At 52.3% G+C, this 18,950-nt stretch overlaps 1 protein-coding gene and 1 pseudogene across 1 annotated transcript; one reads left to right on the top strand and one right to left on the bottom strand.

Annotated features, from left to right (window-relative positions):
• The first annotated feature begins 4,048 nt into the window (after positions 1-4,048).
• LOC124672795 (proteasome subunit alpha type-6-like) lies at positions 4,049-7,968 on the top strand. The gene is made up of 9 exons (XM_047208968.1): positions 4,049-4,175; positions 4,305-4,396; positions 4,533-4,623; positions 5,483-5,579; positions 5,900-5,958; positions 6,061-6,146; positions 6,340-6,432; positions 7,029-7,088; positions 7,590-7,968. The coding sequence occupies exons 1-9, from the start codon at positions 4,049-4,051 to the stop codon at positions 7,692-7,694; spliced, it is 810 nt and encodes a 269-aa protein (XP_047064924.1). The 3' UTR covers positions 7,695-7,968.
• A 549-nt stretch (positions 7,969-8,517) lies between these two features.
• Positions 8,518-10,301, bottom strand: LOC124675807 (annotated as a pseudogene).
• Between the last annotated feature and the right edge of the window lie 8,649 nt (positions 10,302-18,950).

The following is an 18,950-nucleotide window of genomic DNA, read 5'->3' as shown; positions in this document are numbered from 1 at the left end:
CTCAGCGTATAAACTGATCCAACTAACTAAAATGTAGATCCACCTATAGCAATCATGCATGTGAGGCAATAATAATTTCAAAATTTGTACTCGCTATGGACCTAGGAGCAAACAACAAATTCCAACAAGTTCACCGCTCCCCGAAAACATAGCTAATGGAGAGTGCGTGTAGCAGCTGATAACTTAATCGGTGATCCGAGCAAGGGAAAGCAAGCATGCGTTGCGTAAGTGTTAAAAATATATTTCATCCGCGTTGCTTTTATCGTCACCGAAGATAGAACAAACAGGAACTGACCTTGGTCCTATCAAAATTCAGTTTGGTAGTGCAAGACGTGGCATGGATGATCGAACAGGACAAGCGCTGTAACCTGATACGCTCCTCTGGTCGGATAAGCCATTCTTTTGCCGATCAAAAGAAGCACGCTGTGACGATCGTGCTTAGGCCAGCAGCGGGCCCGGGTGGCCGGCGGTGAGCGGACCCGCGGGTGAGTTTCTAAAGCACGCTTAAACCCACCGGCCCAACGGCACCACCGGCCGGCCCACGCTGCGCGCGCCACGTGTCCCCGCTGGACCCCTCGCGCCGCATGTGACCTTGACCGCGACGCCGCGGCGTCGATCGACTGGAGCCGTCCGTTCGTAGAGCGACGGGCGAGATCAGTCGGCGGCGTGGGGACCGCCGGGCCGGCACGCGGCGTGCGGGCTGAAGCCTGTAACGGCTAGTTTTTTCTGGCCTTTTTCTGTGCCTGGGATTAAGGAGACCGGTTCATCATCAGTCATGCACCTGGTCCATTTTTTTTTCCAGGTAAAACACTACTTGGCCCTAATCCTTCTTTTTCCTGTGTGCCTGGTAGTACTTTCAAATAGTAATTATTTTTAGCTAAAATCGAAGGGATTGATTTACGTACGCCATATAAGACGCCTCATCCACTAGTTAATTATGCGTTGCCAAATCTCCCAGCTCATCTAAACAGCGGCCGGTACAGTCATTCGCGACTCACGGACGGGGAGCATCAGCTGCTCCGTCATGCTTCTATCGGCGTCCGGCGAATAAAATCTTCGCGAAAAGTCCAGAACCAATATTCCTACGTGTCAACGTCGGCGAGATAAACGCCCATTCTTCCACGTGATTACGAAAAGAGGATTAACGGGGTCGTTCTCGACGGTGCGATCGACCCACGCCGCGAAAGCGCCGGAAAGCGACCGTCGCGATACACCGGCCGAACGTTGCGGAGTTATTTTTATTTTGAACTCTTTTATTTATTTATTTTAACTCTTTTATATATTCCGCGGCTGTCACGGCACGCGCGGGCTCGTTCGTTCTGTTTGGCTTAACTTTTATTATTATTTAGGAGCTTGTTTGGCTTAACTGGCAGCGAGCCGAGGGCCGAGGCGCAGCGCCAATGAATGGTTTAGAGGAAAAAAATAAGTGCACCGAATACGACTGACGGGAACTTGAAGAAGATTTGATATGATTCCATTCAGGTCAGCTTCGCGCGGTTTTATGATAAAACTAACTATCGACGTCATTAAATCGGGTCGTAACAGTGTTCAGAACCAGCTCAAACGGTGATCTTGTAAGTACGATCTTTACAGAAAATACAGCGACACTTAGGGAGCACTGAACACGGCTACCAAGTTTATGAGCAACCCAACATACGAATCTCTCCTATTCGGTTCATATACTCCGTATTCAGTCTTAACTTGTAGCAAGACACAACGCCAATGATTCCGTGAAAAAATAAGCGCTCCGAATACGACTGGCATGAACAAAGAAAGATCGATCCTGATTGAAATGGACCGCTGATTCCATTCCGGTCAACTTTGCAATGTTTTGTAATAAAACAACTTATGAATGAAGGTAGAGTTCACAAGGTTGCACGAGTGTCAATTTTTGTGGTCCCTTGATCTTTTCGTAGAAAAAATATACTTTCTAAGTCATTAAAAGTTAAGATGAAATATTCATACGCGTATAGAGCAAACAAAACATGCCATAATTTTTTTGAGTGAATTCTATATTTTTGCACCTAGTATGTGATGTGTGGTGCTAGTTACCCCACTTAATTTTGCGCGTAACTTGGTACCTCATATTCGTACGACGTGTCAATATTTACCTCATTTTAACAATAATGCTCCGAATAGGTGAATACGACTAGAACAAGGAAAGAATGATCCTAATTGAAATGGACCTGATTCGATTCCGGCCAACTTTGCAATGTTTTATAAAACAACTTATGGATGTTATTAAAACATATTGAAAAAGTGTGTCAAACAACAACATGTGGAACAGAGGAAAATGTAGAGTTAACAAGGTTGCACGAGTGTCGATTTTTGTGGATCCCTTGATCTTTTCATTGTAAAAATATATTTTCCAAGTCATGAAAAGTTAAGATAAAATATTCACACGTGCATAGAGCAAGCAAAACATGCCATAGTTTTTCGAGTGATTTTTTTTTGCCCATGGTATATGATTTCGTGGCGCTACTTGCCCCACTTAACTTTGTGCGTAACTTTGTACCCCATATTCGTGGCGATGTGTCAATGTTTACCTCATTTGACAATTTCGCTCCATGCAAACAATGGCCCATTGGTAGGCCGATGTAAACGATGAATCAACAACTAGTTCAAAGAAGCATTCGAATTTTTCGTATAGTTCTCTAAATCAGTTGAGCTGCTAAGCCTAATCCGAACTCGATACACTGCAACCGCGCTCTACACTAGGCTCCAATCTAGCCGCACAACATGCACCGATTCGGCCAATTCCCTCTTTGTCTTCTAGGTCTGGGCAACGGCGACAAGCAGAGACAACACCAGTGAACGAGAGCAAGTTGCCTGCTGATTTCGCACCCAGGCTTTGGTTGCTAGTGATCCCGGATGTCGGAAATATGGCAGTCTGGTTAAATGTGGTACAGATTGACACATCATCCAAAATAGAAGGTAAAAAATGACTCAAGAAATGGAATGGGGGTAACAAGTGTCACCAAAATCACAAACAGATGGCAAAAAAGTTAGATTCACCCTAGTTTATTCTGGTAAATATATATGGTCATCTACAAGGTGCATAAAATTCACAGAAGCGAGTTACGCCATAAAAGACTAATGAAAAGGGATTTCGATTGGCTACAACGGGTATAGAATATGCTATTTTCTGATATTCAATCTATGTGTATCAAGTCAGAAAAAGTATGTTAGGCACAAGAACCTTTTTTTGCACAAAGAACACATTTTATTAATTCAATTGTTGACATCTATTGATACATTATTCATCCCACACCCGACCACTGCACATCAAAGGTGCACACAACCGCAAAGAAGAAGAATACGGGGAAAAGAAAGTGGAAGAGGGAGAACTCATGATACATATCAAAAGTGACTATATGACTGGCAGCCTATGCTGCCACCCATCCGTGGTAAAAATATATTTCGCCACTTGCTCTAACTGGAAGAATACCTCCTCCGTAAATAGACCACGGTGCTCCGATAATGAAGAATGGACCTCGTTCAAAGATAGTGATCACACTGAAATATAAGCTCCAAAGGAGAAAAAATAGCATTAAAACATGTTATTTATATATAATCATGTTGTGAACTTTTATCAAGTAACAAGTTGTTACAACTTTTTATACTCCATCCGTCCTATGAAGGTTATCTAAATCTTAGACAATCTTAGACAATCCTGAATTCCTGATGGGATAGAGGAATTGTGCAAAGAAAAATACGAGAACATGTGTCCATTTTTCTATCACAACTCGGAGAGAAAACGGAAGGGGCGTGCTCGGCCAGGCTCTTTCTGCAGTGTCATCCACGAAGGGCCGCGGAACGGACAGATGTCAGACGCGTCGGCTGATCTTGGGCTGCAAGTAGGTGGGCAACTGGAGAACAAAGTGGGCCGTCAAGCGAGTGTCAACAACTGAAGCGCCGCATCTTTCTTGCATCCGAAGAAGAACCCGCCGCACGACACAACACAAGGCCGCTTCCTCCGGCCTCCTCCCCCACCCCTCCCGTTCCCCGCACCGGACGGGCCACGCCGGAGCCGGAGCCGGAAGCGGCGATGGCTTCGCAAGGGGGCGTCAGCGAAAGCAGCAGCAGCCGCGGCGGCGGCCGCGCCGCAGAGACGGGACCCTCCTACGACCGCAGCATCACCGTCTTCTCCCCCAAGGGCCGCCTCCACCAAGTCGGTGAGTACCCCACGCAACGGCTGGCCCGGCCTTCTCGACCCCCACCCCCGAAATCGAGCTCCCCATCTCCCCGATGCCGCCGCACCTACGCTTGCTTTGTCATGATCCTGTGCGTGCGTGCTGTCGCAGAGTACGCGCTCAAGTCCGTGAAGCTGGCGGGGATCACCTCGGTCGCCGTGCGCGGGGACGACTCCGTCTGCGTCATCACCCAGCGGAGCAGGGCCCCGGTGGTGAGTGCGCGCGCGCGCTGGCCTGTGCTGGTGATTGGCGAACGCTGATCGACCAGGCGCGATCGATGGCCGTTTCGTGTTTTTGGGAGTAATTGGTGTGGTGCTGTACTTGCTTGTTTCGTTTCAGGACCCGTTGCTGGACACGACGGACCCCGCCGCCTTCTCGCACCTGTTCGAGATCACCGAGCGGCTCGGCATGCTCACCACAGGGATGGCAGGTGCTGATTCTCTCTGCGTTTTTCGGTCTCTGTCCACTCGTTCTAGTGCCATGTGTAATTTGCGGCGTATGCAGTTTGATCCCATTGGTAGTTAATTCTGCAGCTGCATTGCCACATGCGAGGCCGATTAGGACTTCTGCTTGTGTTGTGGAGGCTTATGTTCAACTAGAAGTTTTTACTGGAACGACTTATGCTGACATTGATTATAGTACGCATTTCTAGGATGGGTGACATGTACAACATTGTACTGACATTTTAAGCTGAATCACTTCAGATTTTGGGTACTATTATGAATGCATGATTCATCTGGTAGTCTGAAACCTTGGTTCTACAGTATACATAACTGTAACTACACCACCATCAGTTCTTAATTACAGAAATATAATTTGTTAACGCGTTTCTCGTTGTTGGCAAACAATTCTTGCCTAGTTGCACCGATTTGAACTAGTTTTGTGTTGTTCTAGCCCGAGTTCTGGTCTTGTACTGGCATCTGTTTGACTACTTTCGCTCCTTTAATTCTGGAGTAAATATCACAAAACCACAACTACTGAAGCATAGTTTCAGAAAACCACAACTTCTAGTGCAAACCACATTTTCGCATTTGCATTGGACTGGTTTGGTAGATCTTCTGAGTTCCACTCATGCATGGTTTACCATTAAACTTCTCTGATTATTCTGAAACGAGCAGCTATCTTGGTCGGTTGGTCCTCAATCTGAACTATCCTAAACAAACTATATGTCTTAGGTGCAGAATTGCATGAAACAATTATCATACATAGAATTAGCAGGAAATGAGACTACAATAGCATTTTGATCTGTCTGCTGTCTAGATTATTGACAGGCTTTTTCTTCATTGCAGCTGACGGAAGATCATTAGCTCATGAGGCAAGGAACGAAGCTGCAGGGTTCCGTCGCAAGTGGGGATATGAAATGCCTCCTAGGATGTTGGCTCAGTGGTAACATGTACTCTTAATTAAGTATATGACGCAGCGATAACAAAACATATATTTTCTTGAGAATCTTTAAATGACTTCACCAGCACACATTCAGGGTTCATATTAGAGGTATGAGAAGAAACGATGAGAATGTTTTCTCCCAAATTATTTCTTGTATTTTAGTAGTATCAGGGCTGACTTTCTGTTTATGTATACAAAAGGGCTGACTTTCTGTTTCTATGCTATATGTGCCGATTACTTTGTCCAAAAACTCGGCATAATTTGTTCATTTCATTGGGATGCTTTGTATTAACCAACTGGGTATTTTTCTTTGTCTGTAGGCTCGGAGATAGAGCACAAGTACGCACCCAGCATGCTAAATTGAGACCTTATAGAGTTGGTTGGTTCTACTCTTGTTTGGGTTTGGACATTAGAGTTTTGTGAAACTTCCAAGAATTTTCTGCATGGTTGGTTAGTTCAGTCGTTTTAATTTCCTCCACAGTTGCTACCGTCGTAGGAATTGATGAAGAGAAAAGAACTCCAGAGCTCTTTACATGTGATCCTGCTGGTCTAGTCCTTGGTCACAAGGTATTCGAGGAATTCTTCGCTGTTCATTAACTTGTGTTCATCATGATCCAACCCAGCCACCTTTTTTTTTGGGTGAAACACTATTGAAGCAGTATTGCAGAAGTCTATATATGAAATTGGCAATGAAATAACATGAATAAATTAGGAGCACGTGCATATTAAATAAGTGAAATCTCTGCTGTCCTCTCTTTAGGCAACAAGTGCAGGTTTCAAGGGCTTGGAAGCTATCAAGTTTCTTGAGGAGAAAATGACGGGTGATCGTTTACCATTCGAGTCAACCATTGAGGTGAGTGTAAGTGCGCAATGCGCTAATAATGTCTAAGAGGAAACATAATTATGATATGCAAAATCTCCTACAGGGCAACACATATATGAATGAATTTAACCTTCATTGATTGTATCAATAGTGTCTTACGGAAGCTGGATCCCATTCATTTGTTCTATTATTATTAGCCTACCCCTTTCATTTAACAATATATCTATTTACTAATGAAGCAGATCGGATGGCGTCAATTATTTACTCATACTTTGTGATTTCCAAGGAAATCATTTGATCAAGTATTGATAGTTGTATAGGAATAATAGGATGGATATAACTTCAGGACATTAGTTCATCATTTATTTCTTTTCAACACTCAGTTGTGAAGTTTTGGCTTAATTACATGATGAAGTGCTGTTTGGATTCTCATATTTGTTTGCATATTTGTCTATGCAGCAGCATCTTGAACTCATGATCTTAATAAGAGTTGTTTGTCTTTGAGTCTCAGCTTGAGTCCCTGCTCTTCTAAAATAGCAGTGCTGACTTGTTTGTAGTCTCAGAGTTTAGTTTCCTGACAGAGTTTAAACCCTCATTGTGATTCATTTTCCTCTGTTTGTTTCCAGATGGCAGTGTCTGCAATGAGACACGTCCTGGAGGATAACAAGGAAGGCCATGACATTGAGGTAATGCTTATTTTTCTCCCTGATGTGGATAGGCGCTGTACTAAACACATGAACGGGCGCCCTGAATGAATAAGAAATAGCTGCTATAACAGAGAGTTGACTAGTTGATGCGAAGTGCCTGTTTCCGGACAGCTTTTAGAGGTAGCATGTTCTATCTACGAACACCACCCTAGCTCCCGTGTTGCACAAGCATGTCCGGGTCTTTTCTAGAATTATCTTCAACGGAGAGCCATAGCTTCTGTAATCATTTTCTATAATCGTTGGCATTGGGTGTAGACCCTGTAGGCCATTATGTTGCGGCCACAGATGCACGATCTTTTACTCGACCCACAGGAATAGGAAATAATTTAAGGTATCGTTCCAGACATTGATTCGTACCCATTCCATTGCTATTTCATTGCTTATGGCATCATTTCATATTTGCTACGAAATCATAGAGTGGTAGAGCGGTAAAATCCACCACCTTAATGCTGAATAATGCAAGTAAAGTTAATGTTCCAGGTGGGAGTTGTCAGGAAGAGCTCTCCCGCGTTCAGAACTGTGTTGAAGCGTCTCCACAAATATCCACAAGGAGCGCAGAGTACCCTGGATCAAGGCGGGCGGTAACTTGTGAATTTTCTCAAGAGATTGACATTAGTTGCTGCAATTTCTTGTGTCCTGTAACGTTTTGCGTGGGATGTCATTTCAAGCAGACGACCACGAAAGAGCCTGCTCATCCATAGGCCATTTATTCCGTCACATCTCACTGAATTCTGAAACCGTAAGTGATATATCTGACTGCTTCCGGCAGAGCCGTGCATGATAGTAAGTTGACAGTGCTGAAGCTTTAACCGGTGAGATGGCTCTGACCTTTATTGCTCCGATGGTTATTCATGCTGACTGTAAATGTCTACGAGGGACCTTTCTAAGCGCTGAGCATAGGTCTGAGGTCTCCACCCGCTCCCTCGTGTCAAGCAAAGGAGGCAGGGACCCATCGATTCCCTATCAGACGGAGATGACGCAGATGGATGGCGGTGGCTAGGGTTCGCCGCCTGTTCTCTTTTTTTTTTCCGGAAAAACGCTTCACTGCGTGCCCGTGCATCACTTTAATGCTAAGCAGTGCAACTGTGCAAGTGAAATTAATGTTTCAGGCGGGAGTTGTCATTGTCAAGAAGAACTATCCAGGGTTCTAAACTCTGTTGAAGCATCTCCAAAAATATCCACAAGGAGGGCAGAGTCCTCTTGGTGAAGGCGGGCGGTTATTTGTGAATTCGCTACGAAACTCACAGTACAAGCACTAAACAACCTGCTCACTGAATTCTGAAACCACAAGTGATACTACATCGGACTGCTTAGGGCAGAGCCGTGCATGCTAAATTGACAATGCTGAAGCTTTAACCGGTGAGATGGCCCTGACCTTCCAGTGGCTATGCATTGTGGCCACTAATGTCTAAGATGAAGCTGCCTCCTGTACCTGTGGCACCTTGGCCAGGGACAGCTTGCCTACAAAGTTGGCCGAGAAGCTACCGAAGTAGAGGTCGCCATCGAACTCTGTCACCGAAGTGATGAAGTTGATCACCTTCCCTTGAGAGTCGTCGAGCAGACGGATGATCTCGCCGTCCTCCGACACCTGAGCCACCATTGCTCCCTTGGCAGTCGCCTTGACCCTGTCGAGGAGCGGCGGGAACGCCGCCACGACTCTCTTTGTCAAGGTCCAACGGTTGACCAGGTCTAGCCATGGCGACCTCAGCTGCATGCATTTTCGAGCGAAATCAATTACGAGATATTGCTTTAAATTGCATCAGGTAAACTGGTATGGTACACAAATTGGTGAGCTGCTGAGGTGTAACCTTGATAATGGCAATCCAAAAGGTGCCATCTGGTGCTCGACGGATGTTATCCGGAGACCCTGGAAGGTCGCCGACGAAGGTCTCTGCCTGGCCAGTCTTGTCCCCTTTGAGCCACAGCTTCAAGCATCTGTACCTGCACCTCACAGAATGGTAAGGTCACATGACGGAGCTGGTGTTTTTTCTTTTCTTCGAGAACAAGGTGGAGCTGGCTTTAAACCGAGTAATCTGCCGGAGGGGCGTGCGAGTAAACTACCTGGCTGACTCGCAGACGATGACGAAGGTCTCGTCCGCGACAGAGCGACGCCGTTGGCGAAGGCGAGGTTGTCGAGCGCGACGGACGTCTTGCCGGTGCGTGGGTTGTACTTGAGGAGGCGGCCGGTGCGGCGGGACTCGAGGTAGCTGAGGAACCACTGGTCGATGCCGAACCTTGTGGTGGCGTCGCTGAAGTACACCGTGCCGTCAGATGCCTCCACGGCGGCCTCGGGAAACTTGACCATGTGGGTAAACGATCAGTACGTGCTGGGCTGCTGGCTCAGAGGATTTTCTGATTTTCTCCGTGTCAGAAGAGGAACCGAACCTGATCGTGGAGCCTTCCACCGTCGAGGCGAGAATGGTCACGCGATCCTCCTCGACTCTCAGTAAACCCTGCAAAAATCAATCGCAACCCAACAGAAAAATTATTTAACGCTTTATATGATGGGTGTCTCTAAGGCTCAGTCGATTCAGATTTGACTTATGTCTCAGTCAAATTACTTTAGCGTGTTTTAACGTGGATCTAAATAAATTGCAAACATCATCAAATACGAATCATCAATCATAAACCAAATCCAACGCAGAAACACGTGACTGAGACATAAGCTACTCCATCTAGACGGAACTTAGTAATTCCGTTATATGTCTCATGATTCGGAATCCAATCCGATCCTGCTATATACCTTGTGGACGTCACAGACGAGCATGCTGCCGTCGGCGGAGGGCGCGATCCCGAGCAGGCCCGTTCCGCCGACGAACCGCCACTGCTCCCACGACCCGTTGGGGTGCATCCTCTGCAGCCACCCGTCCCTGGTGGCCGTGTACACAGTCCCTCCAGCGGCCGCGTCCACGTACACGTCTTCCGGCCCCTGGATCAGCCGCCCTTCCCCAAGCTTCTCGAGCGCCTGAATAGCATACACACAATGATCAGTACCGGAGGCGAGACGGCGAGAGCTGCGCGTATGAGATTGCTCTAGACCTTAGTACTAACCAGTCCATGGAGGAGGCTACTGGGTGTGTACCGCGCGGCGGGCGGCGGCGGCGACGGCACCGGCTGGACCGGCTCGACGTGGACTGCCAGCCACACAACCGTCGCCACCGCCACAGTGCCGAACAGACCACCCGCCGCCATGAGTGACCGCCCGTCGTCGATCGATCGGCCGGCCACGAGATACACCACTGAACTGGATGCAGAACGGACTAGCTAGCGAGGCTGTGGGGACTGGGGAGTGACACTGGCTGGCAGCACTGACCGAGTCTGGCTGGTTGCCTTTTAAGTTTGCTTGTCGTCTGCCTGGCATGTCATGTCACGAACTCTTCGCACGCCCAGCACTGGTCGGTCGGCCTCGATCCGCACGCCAGGATCGGTCGTCCCCGCGTTCTCGATTAGCCGAAATTTTGACATAAAGGACCACCTGCTCCAACGAATTGTCAAAAAAGACCACTTGTGAATAAAATTGCCAAAAAAGACCACCTCTTAGTGGCAGCACGGCCTGCCAGGTGACACGTGACAGTGCCGTTGGAGCTCGTGGCGGCAGGCCCTGCCGCCATACCTGTGGCGGCACGTTAGTTCGGCTGTGATTGCCGTCAGCCACCATCAGATTGGAGTGGGCCCTGCCGCCACAGCCATTGGCGGCACAGCTGAACCACTGCTGCACAACTCCTGGCTGAATCGACCCTAGCTACTACTTTGTTTTTTAAACACTTGCCGGCTACTTCATCTCTCTTCCTGTGTACGTAGTATATGCTATCTCTTCCTGTGTACGTAGTATATGCTATGGTTGTTTGGCACCGTGAGCATAAGAGATCGTTGGGGATCCATAGACATAGCCGCATAGCTGGGGACGAAGACCGTTGTGTGACACTGTGCTACTAGTTTTCTAGCGGGCGACGCAAACGGATGCGCGTACCGAAAATGCGTCTGGTACCTGCTTCAGCGGGACGACACATAGTGATCGGGCCGTCCGCAGCGCGTAAACGCGGTAGGTTTGTGCCTCTGCGGCATAGATGCACCTGGCAGCACTCTACTCGCACACTACCTCCCCGGAGGCGACGGTCGCCCAGGTTCTCGACAGCGGCGTGGACTGCATCCTGGTTCCGCGCCTTTCGCGGGTTGGAACGGACGAGCTGATCTCGCTCCGCGCCACCCTCGCAGAGTTGACACGTGTTGACGGTGCTGACCGTCGCTCCCTCGTCCGCTGCTCCGGCTCCAAGCAAAGGCTGGTCACCGGTGATCTCTACAAGATGTGCAACTTTGGCGGGATTGTCTCCGCCAACGCGGACTTCATTTGGAAAAGCCACGCGCCTTCTCGGGTCATGTTCTTCGGGTGGCTGCTCACCCTCTCGCGTATCCAGACGCGCGACATGTTGCTAAGGAAGACCATCGTCGATGCTGCAGAAGCTGGCTGCCCCCTCTGCGACGCCGCGCTGGAAACCGCCAGCCACATGGCGTTCCACTGCCCAGTTGCTGCTCGCTTCTAGGAAACGATCGGCGTAGCTGTGCCAAGCAATGCTCACGTAAGGGACCTCCACCTCCTGCCCATGCCACCTTCGGTGACCATTCGAAAAAAAACATGGCAGCGGCAGGTTTGTGCCTCTGCGGCATAGATGCGCCTGACAGCGGCATAGATCCACGGCATAAATTACGGGCGGCGCGCTGCAGCTTTTCAGGGTACGTGTTAATGGCGCACCTCGGCTTCCGCGAGCGTGCACTGGTGGACGCCGTCGCAGTGGCAGGACATTGAAGGCTGGTACCTCAACTCCAGGCGCGTGCAGGTCCCCCCACCCCCCTGGCACGTGAGGGCCGAGAGTGCCGTGACGAGGTGCCGCCGCCGAGCGATCTCGCCGGCCGATCTCCAAGAAGATCTGACGTACGCGCTGAACTCCTACAACTGGATCTCGTTCGGGACGTGGGAGTTCGACGCGCGCCGCCGAGCTGGATACGTCGAAGACCTCGACTACTTCGACCGTGAGATCGCCGCGGAAGAAGAGGAAAACGACGATGAGGACGAGGACGAGCAGGCGGAGCGCGCAGACAACAACCACGACGCCGGCGGGCCGGCGTGGGATCCGGAGACCCAGCCGTCGGGCATTAGCGTGGACGAGGCCATTGCCATGGCACTGACACTGACCAATAGCGAGCTCGACGAGCTCAACGAGCTCGCTATGTGGGACGGACTCGCAATCCAGCTTCGCGAGTCGGCGCTCGCGCAGGGGAGGCCGGCGACTCCTCCGGCCACGCCAACGAGTTCCAACGACCGCGCGCCGGCTGCTGCTCCTTTAACGATCTGGGATACGTGGCCACCTTCACCACAACCTCCTGCGCCGCCGACGGTCTGGCCGTAGTTGCCGCAGCCTGCCCTTCCTCCTGCACCGCCGGCGTACCAGCTTCAATGGCCGACACAGGAGTTTATCGACCTCGTCAGCCATTAGCTAGGTTTTAGCATGCCTTTATGGCCTTTTTAAGTCTTTTTATGTTTCTTTATTATTGTAAATTATGGTTTTTATCATGGGAAAAAAGTATACGTCGTGCCGCTGGAGCCACCCCGATGCAAATGGATGCGTGGTTGATTTTGACCATTTCGGGTCGCCCCGCCGGCACAGTATTTAGCCTAGGAATTGCCCAAACAAGATCACGGGGAGGCAGAACCGAATTAAAAGATGTCAACGCTGCACTTGTACTGTATGTATGCCTGTAGCTAGCTAGGACCTGCCAGCCAGGATATATACAATCTAGTGATCTAGTATATTAATTGATTTTGTGTGATCTAGCAGGGGTGCCGCCACGGGCTATGGAGGCAGCATCGGCCACCTTGCCACGCAATCCTGCCGCCAAGGACTGTGGCGGCAGGGCCCACTCCGTCTGATGGCGGCTAACGGCGACTGACGGCGACCACGGCTGGCCTAACGTGCCGCCATAGGTAAAGGCGGCAGGGCCTGCCCGCCACGAGCTGCGGCGGCAGGTGCCATGTGTCACCTGGCAGGCCGTGCTGCCACTCGCAGGGGTCTTTTCTGATAATTTCATTCACAGGTGGTCTTTTTTATCAATTCGTTGGGGCAGGTGGTTCTTTATGTCAAAATTTCCGATTAGCCATCTTAGAGCATCTCCACTCGTTTGCCCTCCACACGCCGAAATCCGGGGAAATTTACGTCCGGATTGGATGTAAATTTGGCGTGGGGAGGAGTAGTTTCCCAGCCGCGATCTCAGGCGAAGACGGCGATCTAAATTTGAAAAACGGAAACTTGACAAACTACGGCATAAAACGGTCGAATTTAGACTAAATTTAATGATATTTACTATATAGAGGGCGAAGTTCGTACATAGAGACCGAATTCGACTATATTTCGAATTCGGCTAGGGGAATTCAACTATAAATATGAAAACACGGCGCTCTACATGCCCAAATGGCGGTAGAACACCGTGTAGTCGCCGCCATCGTCGTCGGAGCTGTCGTCGTCGAACTGTGGCGGCGCCGAAGCCGCCTGGTTGCTGCCTTGGCCGGCGTCTCCCCACCGGCCGCTGGTGCGAGACGGGGACGGCGATGGCTTGTACAGCTCGTCGTCGGAGGCTTCGAGGTCGATGACGGGGACGACGGCGCCGGATGGAGGAGTCGCAGGCCGCCGGAAGTGAGCGGCGTCCTGGAGGTGCCTCGCCTGCCGCTCCGCTTCCTCCTTCTCCCACTGCTCCCTCGACCGGGCGCGAGGCACGGTCGAGCGGCATGGCGTTGTCGGCGGATACGAGGTCCTGGAGGGACCTCGCGATGACGGCTTCGAGGATGGCGGCGTCCTCGGCGCTTTCTTCCTCCTCGACCTTCACCTTCGCCGGTTTGCACTTCCGCTCGCCGGAGGTGTCGTGGTCGCGCTTGGGGCGGCGCCGTCCTTGCGCCGTCGACGGTTCACGGATGACGATGCCGCCGCCGCGCATGCGGTGGCTCGGCGGGGAAGCCGGCTCCTTTTTCACCGGCGCCAAGGATGGCGCCGACCTGGAGATCGACCTCGCCGCCGAACCGGACGACGAGGAACTGGCAGCCATACGCCGTGGCTGCCAGCTGTTTCCCCGTTGGCGGCTGTTCGATGCCCTCGATGGAGGGGGCATCGTGAGCCTCGGCGAGTTGCCGCCCTCGATGTGCTCGAGGACGTTGTGGAGCGTCCTATCCGGCGCGCTCCACCAACGCCGGCGACCCGCGGCGTTGTTGCGCGGAGGCGGAGGTGGCGGGACGTCGTAGGACGCCAGTTCGCGCTCCCACCGTCGGAGGAAGAACGAATTCCACCGAGTGTAGTTCTCGGGGTGGTGGCGCGGGTCGGCGCGTTCTTCCTCCGTCATCCCTATCCGCGCCTCCTCGATGGCGACGTCAAGGGCGTGGCCCTGGGGCGGCGGCGGGATTGGCACGCCACCAGCGCTTAGCCGCCACCCGCCGCCGGGGGGCCTCGTGTCCGGCGGGCAGGGGTACCCTGCCTGGTGGAGGAGGTGCCCCTCCCACGTGTGGAGAGATCGGCGGGGGAACCCGTTGTTGGATGCGCCGTCATCGTCGTAGAACGCCATCGTTGGAGGTGGAGGGTGAGTGGAGGGAGAATGGAGGAAGAGTGGAGCAGGGGCGTCGCGGCGAGCGGACTGGCTTAAATAGGCGCGGCGGGCGCTGGCGATTAATGCCGCGTGGAAGATGATGCGTGCGCGGAAGACGATGCGACGGCATTAACACGCCGCGTGGAAGCTACGCGGCCGGCGAATGCTGACCGGCGGCAGGCTTTACGCCGCGCGGAAGACGATGCGATGAGGACGACGATCGGTGTCTCTCGCCGACAAGTTGGGGCCACCAGACGCGCGGGAAGTTTCCTCGCCGTTTCGCGCGCTTTTGTTTCGTCCGGAGTCCCCGAGAGCTCCCCGGGGGGGGTGGGGGCGGGGATGGCGTGGGATCGCCGGATGAATTTAGGCCCAAATCCGGATGAAATCGAGGAACTAGGGGCGCGACTGGGCCGAATTTCGCCGTCCGGATGGAAAAAACGTCGTTCGGGTGCCTCGTCGGGGAGACGAGTGGAGATGCTCTTAGAGCATCTCCAGCCTTTGGACTATCCGGTGCTAAATAGCGCCGGATGGATGTAAAAATTAGCCTGGGGAGGTCCACTTTCCCAGCCGCGAATCCAGGATGGATGAAAGTATTTTAATGAAATACGGCGATTTCAGACAAAATTGGGCTAAACTCGTTCATTCAAACATAAGCGGAATTTAATGATATTTAATATATATAGGCGAGTTCATACATAAATAGACTGAATTCGTACATATATTTGAATTCGGCGATGGGATAACTTAAACTTAATCTAAACCGGCCTCCTACATGCCGAAATGGCGGTAGAAGGTCATGTAGTCCGTGCCATCGTCGTCGTCGCTCGAGCTAGCGGCGTCCTGGGGCGGCGCCGCATCGTACCAGCAGCTCGAACCCTCATGGCGGCGTCGGCCGGTATATGTCATCGTCGCTGCTCTCCTCGAGCTTGATCACCTCCCTGGGCGCGTTGTTCCTTCCCGCGGCTGGTGCGGCGGCACGTGCGGCGAGTTGCCGCGCGGCAGCAGGTCCATCAGCCGCCGCTGCTGCTCCGTCTCCTAGCGCTCCCAGTCCCGCCTGGACCACTCCAGTGCGGCGTCGATGGGTAGGCTGTTGTCGGCGGGCACCAGGTCCTTCAGCGACCTGGCGATCGCCTCCGCCACCGCGGCGTCCTCTGCGCGCTTCGCCTCCTCCTCGGCGAGCTGGTTGGCGGCGGCTGCGGCGGCCTCCTTCTTCGACGACTTCCTCTTCCGCCCACGCTGCGGAGAGGAGTGTTGGTCGCGGATGAACGGCGGCAGGCTTTTACAGCGTGCGGAAGACGATGCGATGAGGACGACGATCGGTGTCTCTTGCCGACAAGTTGGGGCCACCAGACGCGCGGGAAGTTTCCTCGGCGTTTCCCGCGCTTTCATTTCGTCTGGAGTCCCCGAGTGCTCCCCGTGGGGCCGGGGATGGCCTGGGCTCTCCGGATGGATGAAAGGCCTAATCCGGACGAAAACGAGGAACCGGGGGCGCGACTGGGCCATTTTCGTCCATCCGAATGATAAAACCCTAGCAGCCTCGTCGGGGAGACGGCTGAGATGCTCTTACGGTTAGAAATCTGTTCTTGTTTCCTCACGGGATGTTGTTCCTCTCTGCTGGTGCGCTGCGTCAGACGAGAAGACAGGTACCTTCTCCATCCTGGTTGACTGTGTTGGTCACATGTTGTTGGCCACCATGGGTGGAACCGGCTGATTTAGAGCATCTCCAGTCTCGTTGGGGCCAAAATTCGGTGCTACTTCACGTCAGATGGATGTATTTTTTTTGGTTCGGAGAGGTCTATTTTCCCAGCAGCGAGTCCAGGGTGAATGAAACTTTTAACAAAATACGGTGAATTCAGACAAAACTAGACGAAACTCGTTAAAACATAAGCGAAATTTAAAGATATTTAGCTTGTATAGGCGAGTTCGTACATATATAGAATGCGTACATATATTTGAATTCGGCTAGATGGAAACATAAAGTAAAACTAATAGCTGCCTTCTACATGCCGAAATGGCGGTAGAAGGCCGTGTAGTCAGCGCCGTCGTCGTTGTCGCTCGAGATGCCGGCGTCCGCGGACGGCGGCGCCTTGTACCAGCGGCTAGAACCCTGGCCAGGGTTGCCAGCGCGTGGCGGCGTCGGCCGGTAGAAGTCGTCGTCGCTGCTCTCCTCGAGCTTGATCAGCAGCACGGGCCTGGGCACGGCGTTCGTTGCCGCAGCCGGTGTGGCGGCACGGACGACGCGTTGCCGCGCGGCAGCCAGGTCCAGCAGCCGACGCTGCTGCTCCGCCTCCTGCCGCTCCCAGTCCCGCCTGGACCAGTCGAGCGCGGCGTCGATGGGGAGGGCGTTGTCGGCGGGGACTAGGTCGCTCGGCCACCACGGCTTCCTCGGCGCGATGGGCCTCCTCCTCGGCGAGCTGGTTCGGGGCGGCGGCCACGGCGGCCTCCTTCTTCGACGACTTCCTCTTCCGCCTGCACGACGGAGAGGAGGAGGGTTGGTCGCGGATGACCAGGGCGCCGCTGCTGCGCCCTCTGGTCGGCGGTGGCGACACCGGCTCCTTCTTGACGAAGCGCGGTGTCGACGGCGGAGGAGCTGATCCGCCGGACCTGCACGCGGACCTCGACCCAGACGAGGAGGAGGACGGCGCCATCCTCCTCGGCGTCCAGGAACTACCGTGCCGACGCGACACGGTAGCCGCCACCGGCGGTGGCATCCCCAGAACGGGGGAGTTCCCACCCGCGATGTGCGCGAGCACATTCTCGAGGGTGCGCCCAGGCGCGCTCCACCACCGGCGGCGGCCGGCGGCGTTGTTCCTAGCGGGAGGAGGAGGGGACCGTCGTACGCGGCGAGCTCGCGTTCGTACCTTTGCCGGAAGAACTGCATCCACGCCTCGTAGTTGTCCGGCCAGAAGCGCTCCTCCGCGCGCTATCGATCTCCGCCTCCAGGGCGGCACGACCCATCAGCGGCGGCGGGATCGGGACGCCGCCCGCGCCGAGTCGCTATCCTCCCGGCGCACGGAAGTACGGCGACGCGGGGTAGCCCACCGCGTGCAGGAGCCGCCCCTCCCATTGGTGGAGAGAGCGGCGGCCGAAGCCGTTGTTGGCCGCTCCGTCGTTCGCCATGGATAATCGCCGCTTGCTCTCGCTAGATGAGGTTGGGGAAGATTGGTGGTGAACAGAGAGACGGCGTGGTGAATGCGGCCAGACGCGGTAGTTTGGCGATAAATAGAGGGCGGCGCGCGTGAAACCGAGGCGACGGCATTAACTCGCCGCGTGGAAGCTACGCGTCCGGCGAAGACTGACCGGCGGCATGCTTTTGCAGCGCGCGGAAGACGTTGCGATGAGGACGACGATCGGCGTATCTCACTGACAAGTCGGGGCAACCAGCCGCGCGGGAAGTTTTCACGGCGTTTCCCGCGCTTTCGTTTAGTCCGGAGTCCCCGAGCGCTCCCCGGTGGGCCGGGGGTGACCTAGGCTCTCCGGATGACACATATATGAATGGATTTAACCTTCATTGATTGTATCCATAGTGTCTTATATATAAAAGCTGGAACCCATTCATTTGATCTACTCCCTTTAAAAATAGGTGACTTACTTTTGTCTAGATACGGATGTATCTAGATGCATTTTAGTTAGAGATACATTCGTATCTAGATGAAGTTGAGACACCTATTTTTATTTTTAGAATGAGGGAGTATTATTATTAGCTTACCCGTTTTACATATCTATTTACTAATTAAGCAGATAGGATGGTGTCAACTATTTATTCGTACTTCGTGATTTCCAAGGAAATCATTTGGTCAAGTATGTATAGTTGTATAGGATGTTAGGATATAACTTCAGGACATTAGTTCATCATTTATTTATTTCCAGCACTCACTTGTGAAGTTTTGGCTTACATGATGAAGTGCTGTTTGGATTCTCATATTTGTTTGCATATTTGTATATGCAGCAGCATCTTGAACTCATGATGTTAACAAGAGTTGTTTGTCTATGAGTGTCAGCTTGGTTCCCTGCTGTTCCAAACTAGCAGTGCTGACTTGTTTGTAGTCTCAGAGTTTAGTTTCCTGACAGCGGTTTAAACCCGGGGAGCGCTGGGCGTCCCCCGGGGGATCTAATCACTAATCCCCGGGTGGACTGCCGTAGGATTAGCCAAAATGAACCGCTCAGATGGCGACACGTGTCATAGTTGCCCCCTAATCCCACTTTTGCTACTATAAT

This window comes from Lolium rigidum, chromosome 7, assembly GCF_022539505.1.
Source record: "Lolium rigidum isolate FL_2022 chromosome 7, APGP_CSIRO_Lrig_0.1, whole genome shotgun sequence".
Lineage (NCBI taxonomy): Eukaryota > Viridiplantae > Streptophyta > Magnoliopsida > Poales > Poaceae > Lolium > Lolium rigidum.
This window is presented reverse-complemented; position numbering and strand designations above follow the sequence as displayed.